The following is a 19,041-nucleotide window of genomic DNA, read 5'->3' on the forward strand; positions in this document are numbered from 1 at the left end:
TTATGAAAAAAAGCAAAACAGAGAAAGAGAACAGATAAGGAATATCCATATGCCCTTCTCTCGACTTTATCAGCAAACAATTATGTGTCGGGTTTTTTTGAGAAGCATTTGGAGTGAGCTGCAGGCTTCACGGCATTCTAGCCTAGAGACCTGCACACCTCTATCCCACTGAACACCCCAGGTGGTAGCTCCCCAATACCACCCAGCATCCAGTCAGACAGGCTCTAGTTGCAGTCCAATCACAGCCTGCCCACACGTGCTCCTGTAGGCTTAGAGTGGTGCTGTGCAAGAGACACCCAGGATGACAGGAGAGCCCTAGCCTGTGCTGCCTCCTGTGCCCCCCCCACCCCCCACTGCGGCAGTGGGAAGCCCCGTGTGGCTACAGGAAGTCCCTACCCTTCTGTGACTTTTCTTTAATCAACGCCTCATTCATCCTTTCCAAGTGAACAAGTTACTCATGCAGCCCAGCTCTGGAATGCATTTCCTCAAAATGGACAAAAATCTCCCTCACTGTCCTCATGCCGTGGATATCTCTGGAAGCTGGGGACCATCAGCACCACCCCACCCCCATTCTGTGGCCTACCTGTTGTTATGCGGCTGACGACATATGCAGTACAGAGCATTGGGCTCATAGGCCTCACACTCAGGCTTCTGCCTGCCTACATCCCCGGGGTCTCCGCCTTCAATTCCCTGAGCGGCCTTCCCTTCCAGCTCCCTGTCTCCGCCATCTTTCTCAGCCTGGGACACCGTGCCCTGCTCAGCCTTGGGCTCTTGCTTGCAGGGCAGCACGCTCTCTGTGGCATCACCCGCCTCCACATCCACAGTCTGCGTGGGATCCTGCTCCCGGCGCTTCTTCCTCAGGCGGCTCTGGAGGCTCTTGGGTCTGTCGGCCGCCTCTTGTTCCCGCTGTCTTCGCAGGCGGTTCTGAAGTTCTTTCAAAGTCAACCCATCACTGTCACTGTCCGAGGTGTCATCCTCATCCTCACCTCCTTTGGCCTTTACAGAGACAGCTGGTTGATCTTTATCACCCGTGGGGCCAGACGTGGGCCCGCCCTTCCCCTCAGAAGTGCTCTCCACACTCCCTTCAGATGCTGTCTCCACATCTGTGACGGGACAAGATGCTGGTTCACTGGAATCCTCAAGGGAGACAGCTGCATTCTTCCTTCCTCTCCGTCGGACTGTTGTAAGAAATTCTTCCACCCGCTCAGTCCGCTTTGGCTGCCTCCCACTGCGTCGCAAGGAGAGACTCTGTTGCTGCTGCTGGGGCTGCTGCTCCAGAGAGTCTAATTCGGCATCCCCAGCGCCCTCTCGCTTGGCAATGGTGGTTCTTCGAAAGCCCCAAGTTTTCCTGAATTCTTTGCTGGTGGGTTTGATGGCCTTGGGTACTTCGTCATTGCTTGGGTCACCTTTTTCATCCATATCTAATGGTGAAACGGAACCAAACCACAAGCAATGTTAATGAGGCGACCTTTTTTTGCCAATATAACAAATTTCTGAGCTCCAAGTACACACAGCTTTCACACAAAGGAGGGAGCACGGACACTGATGAAACAATTTTCTACCTAGATAAAGTGAAGGTATCCATTCAAACAAGTTATCTTGATCAAGGGTCCTAAAAGGTAGTATGGGAGAAGATCTGAGGAGACTCTGGACTGAAGTCTCAACAGTCACACATCTAACGTTCAGTACACAACTGCCGCTAGCAACTCAAACCCATCCCTCCAGCACTAGCTGCTCAGTACAGGGTTCCACCACACAAGCAGCAGGGAAGCCTTCCAACAATGAACAGCACAAGCAGTGCAAGGGAGTGAGCAGAGCTGGTGAGCTCAGCAACCCTTGTGCTCGTTCCCACCATCCTGGGCACAGCAGATGGATGAACTGCCAGGCTGTCTTGAGGCCCAGTGTGCAACAGGACTGGACTCTGGAGCCCTGAGCTGCTATGTAAGTGGTCCAAGCATCCTGCTAGAGAGAAGGGTACCCCGCCCCCCCCAGCCCTGCTGTGAGCCAAGGGCTGAGTAGCCCCCATGGACATCTTGTGGGGATAAGGGCCACCCTGCTAAGCCTTGCCCAGCTAAGCCCTGCCCAGATCCCTGAGCCCCCACTCCGGGGGTAGCTGTTATGCAGTAAGAGGTAAGTTGGCTACTTTTGAAAATAATGACAGGGAGCTGTTAAGTGTACTTATTTTTTCTCACTTTCTGATAGACTATTAAAGGATCATGCTTATGATGAACTCAGCTCCTGTTTCAAATGAGAAAACCTGAAAAAGATCATATATACCTTGAAAATTTTTTCCAAACTTCAATCCAGGCTTCAATCGCATTGAAACGCTAATGCTGACTCAGCCTTTACGCCATTTTCCATCATAGGGGAAGGACTGTGATAGGATATGAAAACCTTCAAGATATAAAATACAAAACCACATGCAAACAGATTTCTTTACTTTCCACGAAGTGCTGTCCCTTCCCACTTTCCTGCTAGCTCTACAGAACCCTCACCCTAGAACATGGCCAGCTTGCTCCTGGGCCACACAGAAGCTTATGGGAGCGGTTGTGGTATCAGCATGTGGGCCACCAAGGACCATACCACATTTCTGGTCACCTGAGGCTTTCTGCAGGAAGAACTCTCCTGAACAAAACACACTTATTACCAAAGGAAGTATACGATGCCGGGTACTTGTACCAATAAAATGCCAACGGAAAAATAAAACAGTGTCCTGAGTCAAATTCTCAGCATGTGGCTGAACATTTGTCTGAACATCTTATGGCTAAAGTTTAGAGTATTTCAAATAAATATGAATGTTACACTGGTTCTTCATATAAAATGCCACTTCAGAAACAGGAACACATTTTCAAATCTATTAAGTGAAAACTGTGCTGGTGATGTTAGCACTGGTGCTGCATTACCTGCCCAAACACCAAAAGCTCGGTTGGGCAACTTTTCCGGAGGTCCAAACACCTGACAGATAAGATCGCTTGGTCCACGAACACAGCTGTTGTCCGTCACTGCTCACAGGTAACAACAAAGATCATCTCAAGACTGTTCCTGTAGAGTAAGCTCCTAAGGAAAAAAAAAGGGGGGGGGAAATCATTTATAGATATAACTGTAACTAAAACCACATTAAAAAAAAAAACCTCAAACTTTCCAAGTAATTTTTTGAGTATACGTTATCACATGATCTACTCAGGGAGTCAAAAAAAAAAAAAAAGAGAGAGAGAGAGAGAGAGAGAAGAAAAGGAGAGAACACTGTCCCCTTCCCTAAGGGCTTGTGCAGAAGGCAAGGCACTGGACCGCACTCTACCAGAAGGCAGCTAGGCCTGGCCACTACGCAGCAGCAGGGAGAAAGCTGTTGCTAAGCATGCAGAGGCCTCAGCAGTACCCTGGTTTCCAAACCAGTCACTGGTTATCAGCTGCTTTTCAATTAGGACCCTACTTCTGATAAGGGCCCAGCTTGATAAAACCAAACACAGAGAGAAACACAAATAAAACATGAAAAGACTGAACAAAATCCACAAACAGAAGTATTTAAAAATTCTTAATACTGGAGACACACCATCATTTTAAAGCTCAAGAAAGACTAGACTAATAATTACTTAACGTCGATGTGCTACATCTCCTCTACATGAATTTAAAGAACAGTTCTCCTAGATTATACTCTTGCAGAACGCCATTCCTACTTGAAACACACACCAAACAAGCCTCTGTTCCAGTTTAAGTCCTCAACATGAATCTTTTCACACATTTCACACTCCAGCCCCCAGTGCCCCCTCCCAAGCCAGGCTCTGAACCTCCACTGCCCCACAGCTCACCTGCCTGCCAGGTGGGGACTACTTTGTAGGGTCTCCTTAGCGACCCCAGAACAAATACAAACATTATGATGATTCTCCTCTTAAAGAGACAGCGCCCACTCCACTCTGATTAGCAATCCACCATCATAGCCACCAAATCTCTCACATATGACAAACGCATCTCAAATTGAGGCCTGGACAGTTCAGACACCTTTACTTCTCAAAAGAAACTAGAAATAAACTTTACTTTTAATATTTTGCAACACCGAGCATTTATATAGGCAAAGAAAGTAAAATGTACTTAAGGAATGAAAAATTTAAATACACTTTAATCTGAAAAAGAAACATGTTTCTGGATTTGAGCTCTGAATAATCAATTAAAAAAGGAAAATAGGGATCCCTGGGTGGCTCAGTGGTTTAGCAATTGCCTTCAGCCCAGGGTGTGATCCTGGAGTCCCGGGATCGAGTCCCACATCAGGCTCCCTGCATGGGGCCTGCTTCTCCCTCTGTGTCTCTGCCTCTCTCTCTCTCTCTCTCTTTCTCTCTCTGTGTCTCTCATGAATAAATAAAATCTTAAAAAATAAAAATAAAAAATAAGAAAGGAAAATATAGTTATTTCTGTGAATGGGATGACATGCAGTATATTCAAAATACAACCAATCATTTTAGATAACGGATTCATTTACCTTGTCTTTTTCTTTGCAAAAATGATGTTTTGATAATTTCAACACAGAAATTCTAATAAAAATTTCGGCACATGAAACAAAAGTGTGTGTATCAAGACAAAGAACAAAAAATCATGTAGAATCCCTAACACCACTTGAATGTAGTATGTGGTTCTATACCACACAGTGCACAGCAGGAAGGATACAGCCAAACCTGCAATCATATCATGTATGTAATAAGCACTTTCCCCAGGAAGGCAGAGGAAGGTGGGCATCCCTGAAACTGGGAAAATGAGAACAATCTACGAGCACTGAATGCACTGAAATAACGTAAAATTTATCTTTCTTCATTTCTAAGTGCAGTATTTCTTCTCAGCCACCAAGTGCTCCATTTCCCACTAACCAGAAGTTGCACGAACGAACGCTGTGGAAGTTCACATGTGAAGATGCACCGCACAAACCAGAGCCTCCCAACTGCTCTGCTCACAGCATGAACAAATGGCCGTGAAGCAATTTAGGAACAGGCAACTAGTTCTTCACTCTGCTCTCGTGGGCCCCTTTACAGTCTTAGAAACAGAGGGCTCCAAAAGGCTTCTGTTTATGTGGAATATATCAATATTTCCAAAATTAAATTTGAGAACATTTTCAGGTAATTGTGGATGCTATTTGACCTCATGATGAAATTTGACAACGACTAGTTTCCTAAGGACAGCTGCACCGTGGAGCCCGAGACCTCTGAAATCATGCTTTCCTACAGGGAAGTCACAGATCTGTCAGGCCCACACTCGGAACCCATCACTGTATCCGCGTTATGTTGGTCACGTGGAAAACCCTACTTTACTGACTTATGCAGACTCCACGTGTCAGCACACTTCATCACAATACAGAAGACACACAGTTGTTTTTTTGTTTTTTGTTGACACACAGTTGTTAATGCGACACCCACCTCCTCGAGTATAATTCCTGGTAAGCCATCAAGCTTGTGATTGCAGATACAAGCTCTACAAAATCGTAATTCTTACTTAAAAGCTCAAATTTTATCATTAGCAACAAATACCGTCGGTTGCTTTCCTTGGGACTCACGTGCATTCCTCTCTGAGAAAATGCCTGCCAGATACTGGGTCTGAAAACTGGAACCTTGGGGCACCCGGGTGGCTCAGCGGTTTAGTGCTGCCTTCAGCCCAGGGCGTGATCCTGGAGACCTGGGATGGAGTCTCACATTGGGCTCCCCACAAGGGGAGCCTGCTTCTCCCTCTCCCTGTGTCTCTGCTTCTTTCTGTGTCTCTCATGAATGAATAGATAAAATCTTTAAAAAAAAAAAAAAGAAAGAAAGAAAACGGGCCCGTCCATTCTTTACTGCACCGGGGGGGGGGGGGGGGGGGGCGGGGGGGGGGCATGAAAGGGTGGCCAGTCTGGCACAGGGCTCCTCCTGGCTAGCCACCCTGCTTTGGGGTACAGAAGTGCTTTAGAGGTGCTTGCCATTTCATTACAGGGAATTTAAAGGGATGGGGCGGGACCCTGGAGTGGTGAGGTTCACCTGAGTGAACAGGCTCTGCTGCCTCTTCAAGGACATTCTTAGGGGTGGAGGGTGGAAACAGCACATCTTAGGTGATCTACAGATGCTCAGCAGCAGACTGCACACCGTACTGTGATATGCCACTGTCCAGACTGGTTTCTGTATGCCAGTGCAGATGTCCATTCAGTGAGAAGGCTGACGGTGCCACTGTCACCACCCAGAGCTGTGATACCCCCAGGAATCCAGGAAACACACTGTGAGAACTTCATTACACTATTAGTTAAGTACACCTTGGATATGTGCAAAGCAACAATACTTCTCTGCACTTTGGACTGAGAAGGGGCCAAGTATTCCTTCCACAGAATTCTGAAACCACTAAATTCTCAATTTGGATTCTCCAACTTCAAAATGTTAAGCTGCCAGATGTGGTTTCTTAAAAACAGAACCCAAAATACCCTCCCAAAATGTAATACATTACTTAAAAATCAAAACTCAAAATCAGCAGTCCATATCAGTGATGTAGGACTGTAGACCGTTGTAAATATGAGGGTGCAGCTTCCAGGACACATGCACACGGGAGTGATGGCAAGGTACCCGCTGAAAGACCTCTGCTTCTCTATAAACTTCAGAGCAACTTCTCTAAATGCTAGGCTGTGTGACCACATGAAGCTCCTATTTCCACAGCAAGACAATTAGAACACAGCTAGGGCCCCCAGCAGGGAGCCAAACACTGTTTTTCCAAACCTCATTACCCCTCCCGCCATTTCCAAAAAGAAAAATTTTAATCTTGAAATAATTTTAACCTGCCATCAGAAATTACACACGTTACAACAAAGCCTCATTATTTCTTTTTTTTTTTTTTAATTTTATTTATTATTTATGATAGTCACACACACAGAGAGAGAGAGAGAGAGAGGCAAAGACATAGGCAGAGGGAGAAGCAGGCTCCATGCACCGGGAGCCCGACGTGGGATTCGATCCCGGGTCTCCAGGATCGCGCCCTGGGCCAAAGGCAGGCGCCAAACCGCTGCGCCACCCAGGGATCCCAAGCCTCATTATTTCTGATGAAATTCGGACAAACCAAAGTTTTCATTTTGTACTTAGGCACAGTTGTGACCCTGTGCCTCACAACTAATCCTTCCTTGTGGATAAAAGGTTGAGAAGATGGGAAATTCTTCAAACGACTAAAAAAGAAAATTTTCCCCTAACTGAAGAATCTTCGGCAATCCAGTCATTACTAGAACCACCCCAACGAGCCCCAGCCCGCAGTTACAGACGATGCAGCAGCCCCCAAAGCACCCAAGCTGTCCAACTGTTAGCAGCGGCCACGGCCCGCATGGAGATGGTGGCTTCGAGAGCAACTCTGCTTCTCCTCACGGACCCCAAAGGTCTGCAGCAGCAAACACCCCCTCCCTCACCCTGTGCTCTGGCCATGGACAGAGAGAGGTTTGGGCCCACAAAGTAAACTAAGAAATCCAATTTTTGTTTATTTGAACATCTACACAGAATCTGACTTGATTAATTCAGTTTTGCTGCTACCAAAAAGCACTATTATTAAAATTCTTCTGATCAAGTGAAGGTGTCCCCAACACAGTTAAGTTTCTCAAGAAATCAACAGAGGGATCCCTGGGTGGCGCAGCGGTTTAGTGCCTGCCTTTGGCCCAGGGCGCGATCCTGGAGACCCGGGATCGAGTCCCATATCGGGCTCCTGGTGCACGGAGCCTGCTTCTCTCTCTGCCTGTGTCTCCGCCTCTCTCTCTCTGTGTGACTATCATAAATAAATAAAAATTAAAAAAAAAAAAAGAAATCAATAGAAAATCTAAAAACAACCCTGTTTAAAATTTCTTAAATTTTAAGAAAATTGGAAGTTCTGCTTTTACATGTATATGGAGACAAAAAGCATAAGCTGCTACTTGAATGCCTCTTGGGGACTGATGCCCCAGCCAGGCCCTGGTGTCAAGCTGGGCCTCCAGCTCAGCACGGGTGAGCAAGGGGGCACTGATTTCTCTCTACTCAGTTTCTGTTGCAGAACACAGGCATGACCTTGGTGGGCAACTCTACATAAGCGTCAGGAGGCCAAACAGCTGCGTTACATCTACCAAAGTGATGGAGAAGGAAATGAGGCTTTCACTGTTCTGTTTCATGCTGCGGAGGGGCTTCGGCCATGGTCTGCATTTTGTGCCCCCAGCTCCCAAAATTCACGTTGAAACCTAGTCCCACGGTGACATTACTAGGAGATGGGGCCTTTGGGAGGTGCTCAGGTCATAAAGTTGGAGCCCTCATGAATGGAATTTATGCCATTAAAAAAAAAGAGCACCCAGAGAGCTGCCCTGCCCCCTGAAACCCTGAAGACACCTCACCAGGGCCTGACCATACCAGCACCCTGATCGTGCGCTTCCAGAGCTGGAAGAAAGAAATCAGCCCCCCAGTCTGTGATCTTTTGTTAAAGCAGCCCAAACTGCTCCCTTCGTATTTCTGAACAAAAACACAATCTCAAACACTGCAAGGGACTGTAGGAATCCTACATCGTAGGGGACTGGTACTCCCAAGATAAGGCCACCGTTTGGCTCTCAGCGATCCTTTGATTTGTACAGGGTCTTGCACTCATTAAAAGAATATGCCACATGGGGCAAGCTTGGCTACTCCTAAAAGCCCAAGAATGACCCTGGAATGGGTTCCCAGATGGGAGTCTCCTCCCCTCCTTCCCCAACAGAAAGAGAGGGGAAGAGGGAGAGGTCTACGTATGTTTACAGAGGGGATGAGGGCAGCATAAGTCACTTCCCAGGACAGTGTGACATTTAAGTGCCAGTCATCCCTGCTAAGCACTTTGGGGGCTGTTTCCCCTCGAGGTGGGTGGGTTTCTAGGTCCTGAAGCTATTAAGAACCCTGGACCTTCCAGGGAGGACCCCCCTGCCCAAGTGGCCACCCTATTGCTCTTATATCCACAGTGGTCTGTTTGGGTCCCAATTGTGTATGTGGGTGGCTGGCTGGCACTCCCTTCTGGCACCAAGAGGGGGCATCACTTCAGGACCCTGCACCCTGTTGTGGTTTCCTGGGTTCACAACACAAGACTGGATCATTCCATAGCCAATATAGGCCACTCTCACCCCCATTTTTACTGCAACAGGAATTAAGGATCTAGTGAAAATCCATGCACAATGAAAGGGCATCCTACAATCCATGCAAAGGACCACTTACACACTAAGACTGTAGTCAGGCCCATATGGCCTAAGGCCAAAAGAGGTCGTAGGGTCCTCCCACCCAGCCAGCACCCTGGCCATGCAATGGGCCTCTCGCTTCCTTTCAGGTGGTCTACTTAGAGGGAGAGGTGTGCACTGGAACACCAAGTCTTTGCAAAAAGCAAACACATGGCTGAGCCAATAGAAAAAACTCAGAGACATTGTCTATCCTCCTAAGAGTAACCCATTACCCCAGGTGTTAAAGTTTACAGAGTCAACTATCTTGTAAAGTTTTCATTTCTTAACAGCAGAGGCATTTCTAATCATAATTAAAGTAGACGTTCTCAATGTATGGCCCACAGGCCTTTCAGGAGGTCCCCAAGTCAAATTATCTGCACAAACACAAAAGACAGCGTATGCCTCTCTCGCTGGCCACTCATAGTAGTACACTGTAGAGCTTTCCAGAAGCTAAGTGACAGTGATGTTACCATAGTCTGCGTGCAGATGTGAGAATTCAGATGTTGTCAGTTAAGCCAGAAGTCAAAAAGATTTATTAAAAATAATAATAAAGCAATGCTACCTCTATCACTGTTTTTGTCTTAGAAGATAGTTTCTACACCACGTTATTCATGTTAACATGCCTGGTTTTATTACTTAAAAATGAACAAATAAATTGAGATACCTCCACTTTCATGCCAAGCACCGTAAACAAGAAGACAGAATGACATCAACAAAAGCTCTGCAATGCTCCCAGTAACCGCAGGTGACCAAGAGGCTCTTGAGTGCCCAGGTAACTTTACAGGATAGGGCAAAAGCAGTGCTGCTCCCCCCCCCCCCCCCGAAGATCAAGCGGCGGCAGTGCTGCTGTAGTACCAGACTCCTCCACACCCTGCCCCTGCCCTTCCTCAACCACAGTTTCAAGCAACTACAGAGAAGATGCTTATTTCCAATTACGAAACGGTAGGCTCACACAGTGACTACCACCTGAACTCAAAGACAACGTGGTCTGGAGAAGATACAGAGGCCCTGTCTCCCAAGCACCTGCTTCATGAGTGGTGCTGTCAGGACCACAAGTCACAGGCTGGCCACGAGACAAGAATCATGACTGGGGACCTAAAGTCAAGAAGTCATTGCATTTTACTCGGGAGTCTTCCCATTGGCAGAGGCCAATGTCTCATCTTGTTTTGGAGGGTAATGGAACAAGGTCCAAGCTTAAAGTTACAGAATAAGAGGATTTTCTGTACCCAGTTTTACAGATCCATGCACAGAACCTGACGGTGAAGCCTGCACATGTGAGGAGGGCAGAGGAAGGCTCTCTTACTACTAAGAACCCCCGCTGTGGAAAGACTGTATAAACCACAATCTGACAAACCCAGAGTCCACAACCAGTGTCCAATAGCCCTGTTGTCTCCACGGGGTGCTGGGGCATCTGGCTGGGAGTCCCAGTCCTGCCCATGGCAGCCCCCAGTGCCCCTCGCCCCCAGGTATAAGTGGGGTAGTTTGGCTAAGCAGATTGAGGTTGGGAGGCTCAAGGGGGCAGCACAGCAGTTGATGACGAGAACACAGGCTTTCCATCAGGATGTTCCTGGCTTCAACCCCAGCTGCAAACCTAACAGGCAGACAGGCTGAACAAGTGTGCTTCCTCACGGGCTGTGGACAACTGTGAGCTCCCAGCTTCCTAAAAGGCTATATGAGACTACACCGTGTCAAGTGTCAGCGCTCACACACCGCAAGCATGCAGTAAGCGATCAATGTCATCTGTTAAAAAGACAATGTCCGTGTTGGTGTGCATTTGGGGAAACAGGCCTTCTTAAGAGTAATATCTGGCAAATATTTAACAAGATCCCCTTATACACTTGGCACGGGGCCAGAGCAGGTGCATTTGTAAGGGTGCTCCCAGCCACACTTTAAAAAACAAAAACAAAGGGGGGTCCCTGGGTGGCTCAGCGGTTTAGCGCCTGCCTTCAGCCCGAGGTGTGATCCTGGAGGCCCGGGATCGAGTCCCCACATCGGGCTCCCTGCATGGAGCCTGCTTCTCCCTCTGTCTGTGTCTTTGCCTCTCTCTCTGTCTTTCATGAATAAATAAAATCTTCAAAAAAAAAAAAAAAAAAAAAACCAAAGGGACACAAACCAATGTCCATCATCCAGACACTGGTTTGAGGAGGTGGAGGGGGAACTAAGGATATCCACAAAATGGAATTCTTTAAGACTGCAATTAAAGGATGAACCACAGAGCCACTGCCACGGAAGTAGTCCTACACATGAGTGAAGAGCACAGGTCACGAGTCAGCCCTGCACAGGGACCACACTCCCTAAATACGTCCTGCCACACACACACACCCACCCATGTTCATGAACAGGGGAGGAGCTGTGACGTGAGCTTCTGAATGGGACCATTTCTGGAGTGTCTGCTTTGTTTTTCTCATATTGTTTCAGTTTTCTGTATACATGTTTGTAACCTAACATAGAATAAAGCTATCTCCACACTGGGGAGAAAAACCTCACAAACTTTCTTATAGAAGTGTATTAAATACCATTTAAAACTCTGTATACCAGCATATGAAAAACAAAACCACAGCATCTGAGTTTGATACCCAGAGAGATACATCTGCTTTACAAATAGCACACCAGATAACCTACCGATTAAGCATATTTTATAGCCATGACTACAAAAACTTTTATTAAAATACACACAATTACCTCTCCAATTTCACATAACAACTTACCCTAAAAATTACTTCTCAAATAATGAGGTCTAAGCAAGTGAAACTCTTTTCCAGTAGTGTGAGCACCTAGACCAAGTGAGCTCAAGTCAGACCATGTTTTGATCCCTCTTCTATCAACTGTAAACCACAGAGCCTTTGTAATGGAATTAGCACTCATCATTCGATACTAACCACAAAGAGAGGAATGTTAAACATCCACTGTTAAGAAACCCCACTGCCCAAGAAAGAAACACAAGGGAGAAACTCCATTTAGGAAAAAAGCCTTCTTACTTAACGCACTTCCTGAGTCTGCCAGGCACAGTAATCAGGCCTCTAGGAGAGACACTGTCCCACTGTAGGGACCCAAGGACAACAGTCATCTGGCCTAACCTGTAAACACGTCCAATCTTTTGGCTCTCTTAAGCCATTTCCATTTCCAAGCTAAATGGAAATCCCCCAGGATCACTAGACAAGTGTGTAAAGGTAAAATCTATCACGTCAACAGAACTAACAACAACCAGAACCCGGAACACTTGCAAGCATAAACCAAACCAGAAAACAAACCAGTCTCTGAGCTGCTCTGGAATGGACTCCTTGTGAGTTAGACACCTGATGGGAGGAGGACTTACAGCGTCAACAGCAGGACCTGAAAATGCCACTCTGCCAACTGAAAATGGGAGCCCAAGTCCCCACTCCAACCGCTCACCCACAGCAAGGCCCACCTGAAGCACTGAGTGGGACCCCCAGGACACATTTCCTCAACAAGCCACTGTGATGCTCACACATGCGCACAGCTATGAGCTTCATTGTTTGACAGAAATCAGTAACTGTGGGTACCAGCGGACAGGAAGGAGCAGGAGGGAGCAGCCAATTACACTTTTTTTGGTGCCCTTTCTCCCTATCAGTACAGTACTTACTTTGCTTGGAACAACCTGAATTTAATCAAATACTAACAAGGGACAGCTCTCGGTGGAAAATGAGAAGATCCACGTTATTCCTAAATTTGTTGTTAAAAGTGTGCAAGAACGCAGTCACGCTAGAAACCAGGGTGCCTAGAACATGCATTTGGCAGGAAGTTTCACAACAGAGCCTGGGGCAGGTCTTCCCAGGGGACACTTCTGAGATACCTTTGCTGGATTTAAAACAGAAATACTGTGGAGTAGTCCTAGAGACGTACACGCATCCACACCAATCCCAGGTGAAGGAGCTGGGATGTCCCCACAAGTCCCCACTGCACTTGTCTCTGGGACCAGGAAGGCCTTCCAGATTGCTGTCACAGCCAGGGTGGTTAGCACACAGGAGGCAATAAATATTTGCATGATAAACGGAGGAATTATTCTGAAGGTCACAGATCTTAATTCCTTAAGATGCATGGCTAAAGCACCTTTCTCGGAGGCGTATTTCAGCAGAGCCCGTGTGGCTCAGGAGAAGCTGTGGGACATGTGTCTGGGGTGGGCCCGGCAGCCCACTTAGAAATAAGCTCTGAGCTCCTGGGAAAGTTCCCTGCCTATGCTTCAGTTTCCTGGTCGTTACAACCAGCACAAAAAGCCCGAGAACCTCAGGCTCAGGTCTCATTCCTTCAGTGCGCGCACGATACCGGATACCTGTATCTGCGGCCAAGGGATGAATTAAACAGAATCTTCAACTTCGCTCACATGCTGTTGTGACCCATGGCCCCACCTGTGAGCTCATTTATTGAGGTGCCGGATTCAAAGCAAAAAAAACCCCTGGCCCTGAGCAGCTCTGGCCCCACAGGCACAGCGCAGAGGCAAAGGAGCCCTGCAGGTCCCCGGGCCGCCTGAGCGCCGTCGCACCCGCGGGTGAACGTGAGAAGTCGGGTCTCCACTGGCACCAGTCGCTGCAGTGGGCCCTGCACCGAGGCGCCTGGCCGCTCGTCCTCAGGGGTGAGGCGGCTCTGCCCACCGGGCCCTCCAGGACCTGGAGCACAAGGAAGAACTGGGGCGGGCCCGCGGACCGAGACGGGCGGAGGGAGGGTCCCGGGCAAGGAGGCACCGAGGGCACGAGGGGCACCGCGTCTCCGTCGGAAGCTCAAGCGGGCCCTCCTGCTGTCGGGGTGGCCGGCGGGACACAGGTGCGGCCAGCGCACGTCAAAACGGCAAACAAAATACTCAAAGCCCGTGTTTCCCAGGGTTTCCCCGAAAGCCCTCCCTGCTTCCTAAGCAGCGGCTGCAGCGCCCCCGCAGGACCCCGCGGGGCTGGCCGGCCTGCACCTGCCGGCTCAGCGCCACCAGACCGTCTCCAGCACAGCCCCTCGGCGCCTGGACTTCGGGAGGCCGCGCTCCGGCCGCTCGGGCTCCGCGGGGTCACCGCAGGGCGCGCCGCTCCCGGTGCCATCGCACCGCGGCCAGGCCCCGAGCTCACCCCCTCGGGCGGACCCGGCGCCCCGGCGGCCGCGCAGGGCCCTCGGTCGCCCCGAGGTGACCCCCGCGGTGACCCCGCGGCCCCGCTCCGCCCGCGCTCCCGCCAGCCCCGCGGCCGCCGCCATCTTCTCTCCTCGGCGGGAGCGCGGCGAGCACCGGCGCGGACGCCCAGCTCTCGGCCGACCGGGCCCGCGCCCCGCCCCGCCGCCCCCGCCCCCGCGTGCGCCCCGCGGAGCCCGCCCCCCCCCCGGCGGCCGGGCGCCACTCACCGCGGGTCGCAGGCCTCCGGGGTCCCGCAGCCATTTCCTCCGAGCTCCGCGGAATGGGCGGGAGGGCGGGGTCGGCGCGGCCACCGAGACGCGGGGCTAGAGCGGCCGGCCGCGCCCCGAGCAGCGCCCCCGCGCGGAGGGAGGAGGCCCCGCGCCCTGCGCCTGCGCCTGCGCCCTCCGTCCGCGCCTGCGCCCTGGGCCCGCGCCCGCGCCCTGAGCCCGAGCCTGCGCCCGCGAGGGCCGAGGAGCCGGCGCCGCCCGGACGCTGTTCGCTCGGGCCCAGCACCCACAGCCCAGGCAGGCTGCGGAGGGCCGCACACCTGCTCCCAGCACGGGGCGCCACGCCGGGGCCTGAGCGCAGGCCCGGGAACCCCGTGGCCCTTGTCAAGCGGCAGAACGCGGCCGGTGTGCAGCAGAGCCAGGGGCCCGCGGCCAGCGTGCTGCTCGGAGGACACCTGCAGGCGCCGCGATCCCGTGGATGCTGGTCCTCCGAGGAGGGCCCCGCGCGGGTCCCCGCCGCTGCGACCCCGCGAAGGGGTGGGCTCGCCGCTCTCCCAGCGCCCAGATGCGGGGAGAGGGGAGGGCCGAGGCCGCACAGGGGCAGGTGCGAGAGGAAAGCTGCTGGAGCCAGCAGTGACCCGGGGCCCCTGTCTGCACACTGGGGCCCGTGTGCTGCGGGAGGGGCAGATCCTAGGAGCCTCCTCCATCAGGAGCCCAACGGGGTAACCAGCGACAAGGCGACGTCTCTGCACCCAGCCGTGTCCGGTGGCTGCAGGGATGAAAAGCAGCGGACAGGGACTTGGGACAATCTCTAAATCGATGTACAAATAACTGTCTACGAGACTGGGCGCGGATGGAGAAGTGCCCTGCCCTGCCTCTACCCTCTCCAGAGATCCTCAGACAGAAGTGCGAGTATTTTATGTTCTCTGCTGTGACAAGGCCCTGGCTCTGCTGCCTTCACAGGAGTGCACGGGGTCGTGTTCATGTACGAGGCTCACTACCCCCACCTTGCCCAGTGGTGCCTGTTACTCTGAGGTGTTGCACTGTGAGTTCCGTGAAAAATAAAGTTGAGGGATCCCTGGGTGGCGCAGTGGTTTGGCGCCTGCCTTTGGCCCAGGGCGCGATCCTGGAGACCCGGGATCGAATCCCACGTCAGGCTCCCGGTGCATAGAGCCTGCTTCTCCCTCTGCCTGTGTCTCTGCCTCTCCTTCTGCCTGTGTCTCTGCCTCTCTCTCTCTCTGTGTGACTATCATAAATAAATAAAAATTTAAAAGAAAAAAAAAATAAAGTTGACTTCAGGAGAAATCAGTGTTTTAAACACTGTGGGGCATGAGAACTGCATTTCCTTTCTGACTGCTTTCATCTCCTAAGTCTCTAAAGGAATCCACCCAGTAAAAAAAGGCCAAAAAACGCAGTGCCTGTTAAGAGATTGACAGAAAAACAGTTTCAGAGAAAATCAGTTGTACCTATGTGCGCCCTAGGCTCATCACCCTCCATGTAACAGCGGGGAAGGGGACCTCCCTGAGATGCAACAGGGTGGGTGGTCATCACCACCAGCAAGTCTCTGGCGGGGGCGGGGGGGGGGGGGGGCGCTCAGGAGCACAGCTCTCTGCCTACAAGGGCTACAGGCTATCATTGAAGAGATTTATTTCCAAAATGAAAATACTTAAAAAGTGAAAGATTGCATGAACTCAGGTCTAAAGGTAGCTTTCACAGAACAGAAATACTGCATACATTAATTCCTCCTCTTGCCGGCTCACAAAACCGCACTGGTGAAGGTGAGCAGGAGCATTTGAAAGAAATCCCAACAGGAGTAACAGAGACTTAAGCCATCCGAGATTTCAAAAGGACACCCAGAAAGTTTTATTCCGAATCTTGACCACATCAATACACATAAATTACCCTTCCAATACCACAACTATTTCTGAGTTCCAAATCAAATCAACCATTGCTAAAATGTAGAGATTCAATGAGAAATAACATCTTCCCAATCTGTCTACAGAGATGGGAGGCCAAGGACGTTGCCTTTTATGGATGTACAGAGAAATGAAAAATCTTAAGGAGTCTGTCAGACATACGAAAGTTCCTCTCCTTCCTGCGGGACCCGTTCCAATAGAAAGTAAGCATTTCAAGAACATAAGAGAATTTTAAAGTAAAGAAACACAAAAATTTTACAAGTGTTTTTTACAAAAAAAAAAAAAGAAAGAAAGAAAGAAAATGTGGATATCAATTGGAAAAATCTCTTCATTCACCACTTCTATCACCCAGGCACCAGATCACGATCACATGACTGGGATTGGGGGGAGGGGCAAGGGAATCCTCAAAGCTTATACAGATATAACTTCCCAGGTTAACTATGCAGATATGTGTTTGTGCATATACATGTGTGCTACCTACATACTTTCACTTTAATTAAAAAAAAAAAAAAAAAAAAAAAAGCCAGTACGTGTATATCGACTTCTTCACCAGCCAGGTGTGAAGGGTATAGTCAAATTCTGTATGAAATGGTATACGAACAGCACCTTGATGGGGCAAATTAAGTCGGTCACTCAGGCGTGCTGCCTGTGTCTGCTGGTACGCAGTGGCAGGACTGTGTGGCCCCCAGCACCCCACCTGTTTCAGGAAGCACCTTGTTGCACACAGTTCAAAGGATCAGGAAATATGTACTCATAGGTAAAATACTCATGCAAAGAAACCCAGAATCAGTGCTTTCTGATTTGCTAGTACAGTCCCGAAAGAGAAAATACAATCAGGCGAAGAGGGAGGGGAAGGGGCCACCGCAAAAACCTCATAAATATGCTTCACTGGGTCTCAGAATTCAGCTAAGACACCCAGCACCTGAATGGGTGCAGCAGAGCTGAACAATCATAAAATTCTTCCTTACTCTTTCAACACTTTCACCAAGAAACTGAACACACCGTAAAAGGCTAATGCAACGGAAGTTGACCTCTTGGTGCTGACTGCCTCATGTTCCGATGACTCTGAGCAGCAACTGGTCAGTTTACATATTATCCTTGAGAATTAGTTTGTTTTCACCAAATCTCTTTCAAAGCAGGGCATTCAGTGTGTAGGGGCTTGATTTTATGCTTTTGGGTTTTGCAAATAAGATAAAAACATCCGCGGAAATGCTGTCATTCTGTAACACACAGCCCACAGCCTGGTTATTGAGCAATCCAGGATTTGAGTAAAGGCAACACTGTGTATTTTATTCTTCAGATACTCCTCCCTTTTCAAAAACACTTTTAATGCTCTCGTAAGCCTAGTAAGTGTTTAACACTCGTCTGTAAAGAACCGCTAACCTATTACAAGGGAAGTCTCCACCTGGGCTTGGAGGATAGTGGAGGTTCTGGCCACCTGGCTGCTCCCCTTCCACAGACCCTCCTATTTCCTATCAACTGGGCCAATGCTCCAGGCTGTACCAAAGTGGCCCACACCCTCGGTGCTCCCCCACACCCCCAGACACCTAGCAGCACAAGGGGTCTTATGCTGGCGCAGGCTGGCCTGATCTCCCTTCCATAGGCGCACCTACTGTCCACAGGGGAGCTCATGCACTCCTGGCTGTGCTCCACTTTACCCCTGCCCAGACCTGTTCCCCTAACATCTCCACGGGTGCAAAATGAGCTCACGACTCCTGAACCTCTCTCCTCCAACCAGACCCTTCTCTGGTGTCCCTAGTCCACACGCACCAGCCAGAAGCCTGGAGATTCTCCTTCCCCCTCAGCCACCAAATCTTGTTGCTTCAGGGTTTAATGGGATCAACTTCACCTGCTGCTTGCTCTCCACCTCAGAGGCTTCTGCCAGTGTGAAACTGCTCCCCTCACCCTATTCACCTCTCCACTCACTGTCGTCTAACATTTTCCATTCCCGTGTCACTGTGCTCCTTGCTCTGTCCCCAACGCCTGTCAAGTATGCCTGCAGGACGGCCCTGCCGCACTGGACACCGCTCATCTTCTAGAACTCCCCACTTCTGCAGAACCTGCTAAACCCCCTGGTTCCTGTCAAGCCTCTCTGCTGACTTAATGGACAACCTCTTCTCTGCATAGGGGCCATCTGGTGCCGTCCTTCTGGATTCTAGACTTATCTGCTCCTCCTCTCTACAGTCTTTCTCTAAGTATGTTTGTTAACTGTCACAGGGTGTCACCGTAAAACCTTCACGTCCAGCCCCGGCTGCTCCTTTCAACTTTAGCCTTGTCCCCCAGGCACCTCCAACCCAGCAAGACTGACCCTGGGCTCCCCAGCCCCCCGCCCCCTTCTAGCCCACTCGTCTGCCCAGCTGGTGCCACCACCAGGAGCCTCATCAACCAGGCTGCACATCTGAGTGCCATTCACCGCAGGGGCTCAATCGCCAGACTGCAAACATTCCCCCCTCGGCGAAGTCTCCCTGCGTCCACTGTTGTGGAAGCTGCTTTCGATTATCCTCCTTCACTCATTTCCTCCTTCCCGTTCTCAACAGATACCTACGGAACTCCTACGAGGTACTAACGTCTCGGCTTTGGTGCAGCCCAGGTGTGTGTGGCAAATTGCAACGTTATCAGCCATCA

The 19,041-nt window shown here is 50.1% G+C and overlaps 1 protein-coding gene across 6 annotated transcripts in view; it reads right to left on the reverse strand.

Annotated features, from left to right (window-relative positions):
- The window catches only part of DIDO1 (death inducer-obliterator 1), a 49,822-nt gene that overhangs the window by 29,634 nt on the left and 1,147 nt on the right, over positions 1-19,041 (reverse strand). For 2 of the 6 annotated variants that reach the window (XM_077873853.1, XM_077873859.1), the window contains exons 2-4: positions 2,904-3,057; positions 2,278-2,394; positions 584-1,421 (exon numbers count right to left, since the gene is read on the reverse strand). In XM_077873853.1, the coding sequence (XP_077729979.1) occupies positions 584-1,421; positions 2,278-2,320 (881 nt within the window). In that variant the 5' untranslated portion in view covers positions 2,321-2,394; positions 2,904-3,057. The other 4 variants (XM_077873854.1, XM_077873858.1, XM_077873855.1 and 1 more) reach the window with 4 other exon arrangements.

This window comes from Canis aureus, chromosome 26, assembly GCF_053574225.1.
Source record: "Canis aureus isolate CA01 chromosome 26, VMU_Caureus_v.1.0, whole genome shotgun sequence".
Classification (NCBI taxonomy): Eukaryota; Metazoa; Chordata; class Mammalia; order Carnivora; family Canidae; genus Canis; species Canis aureus.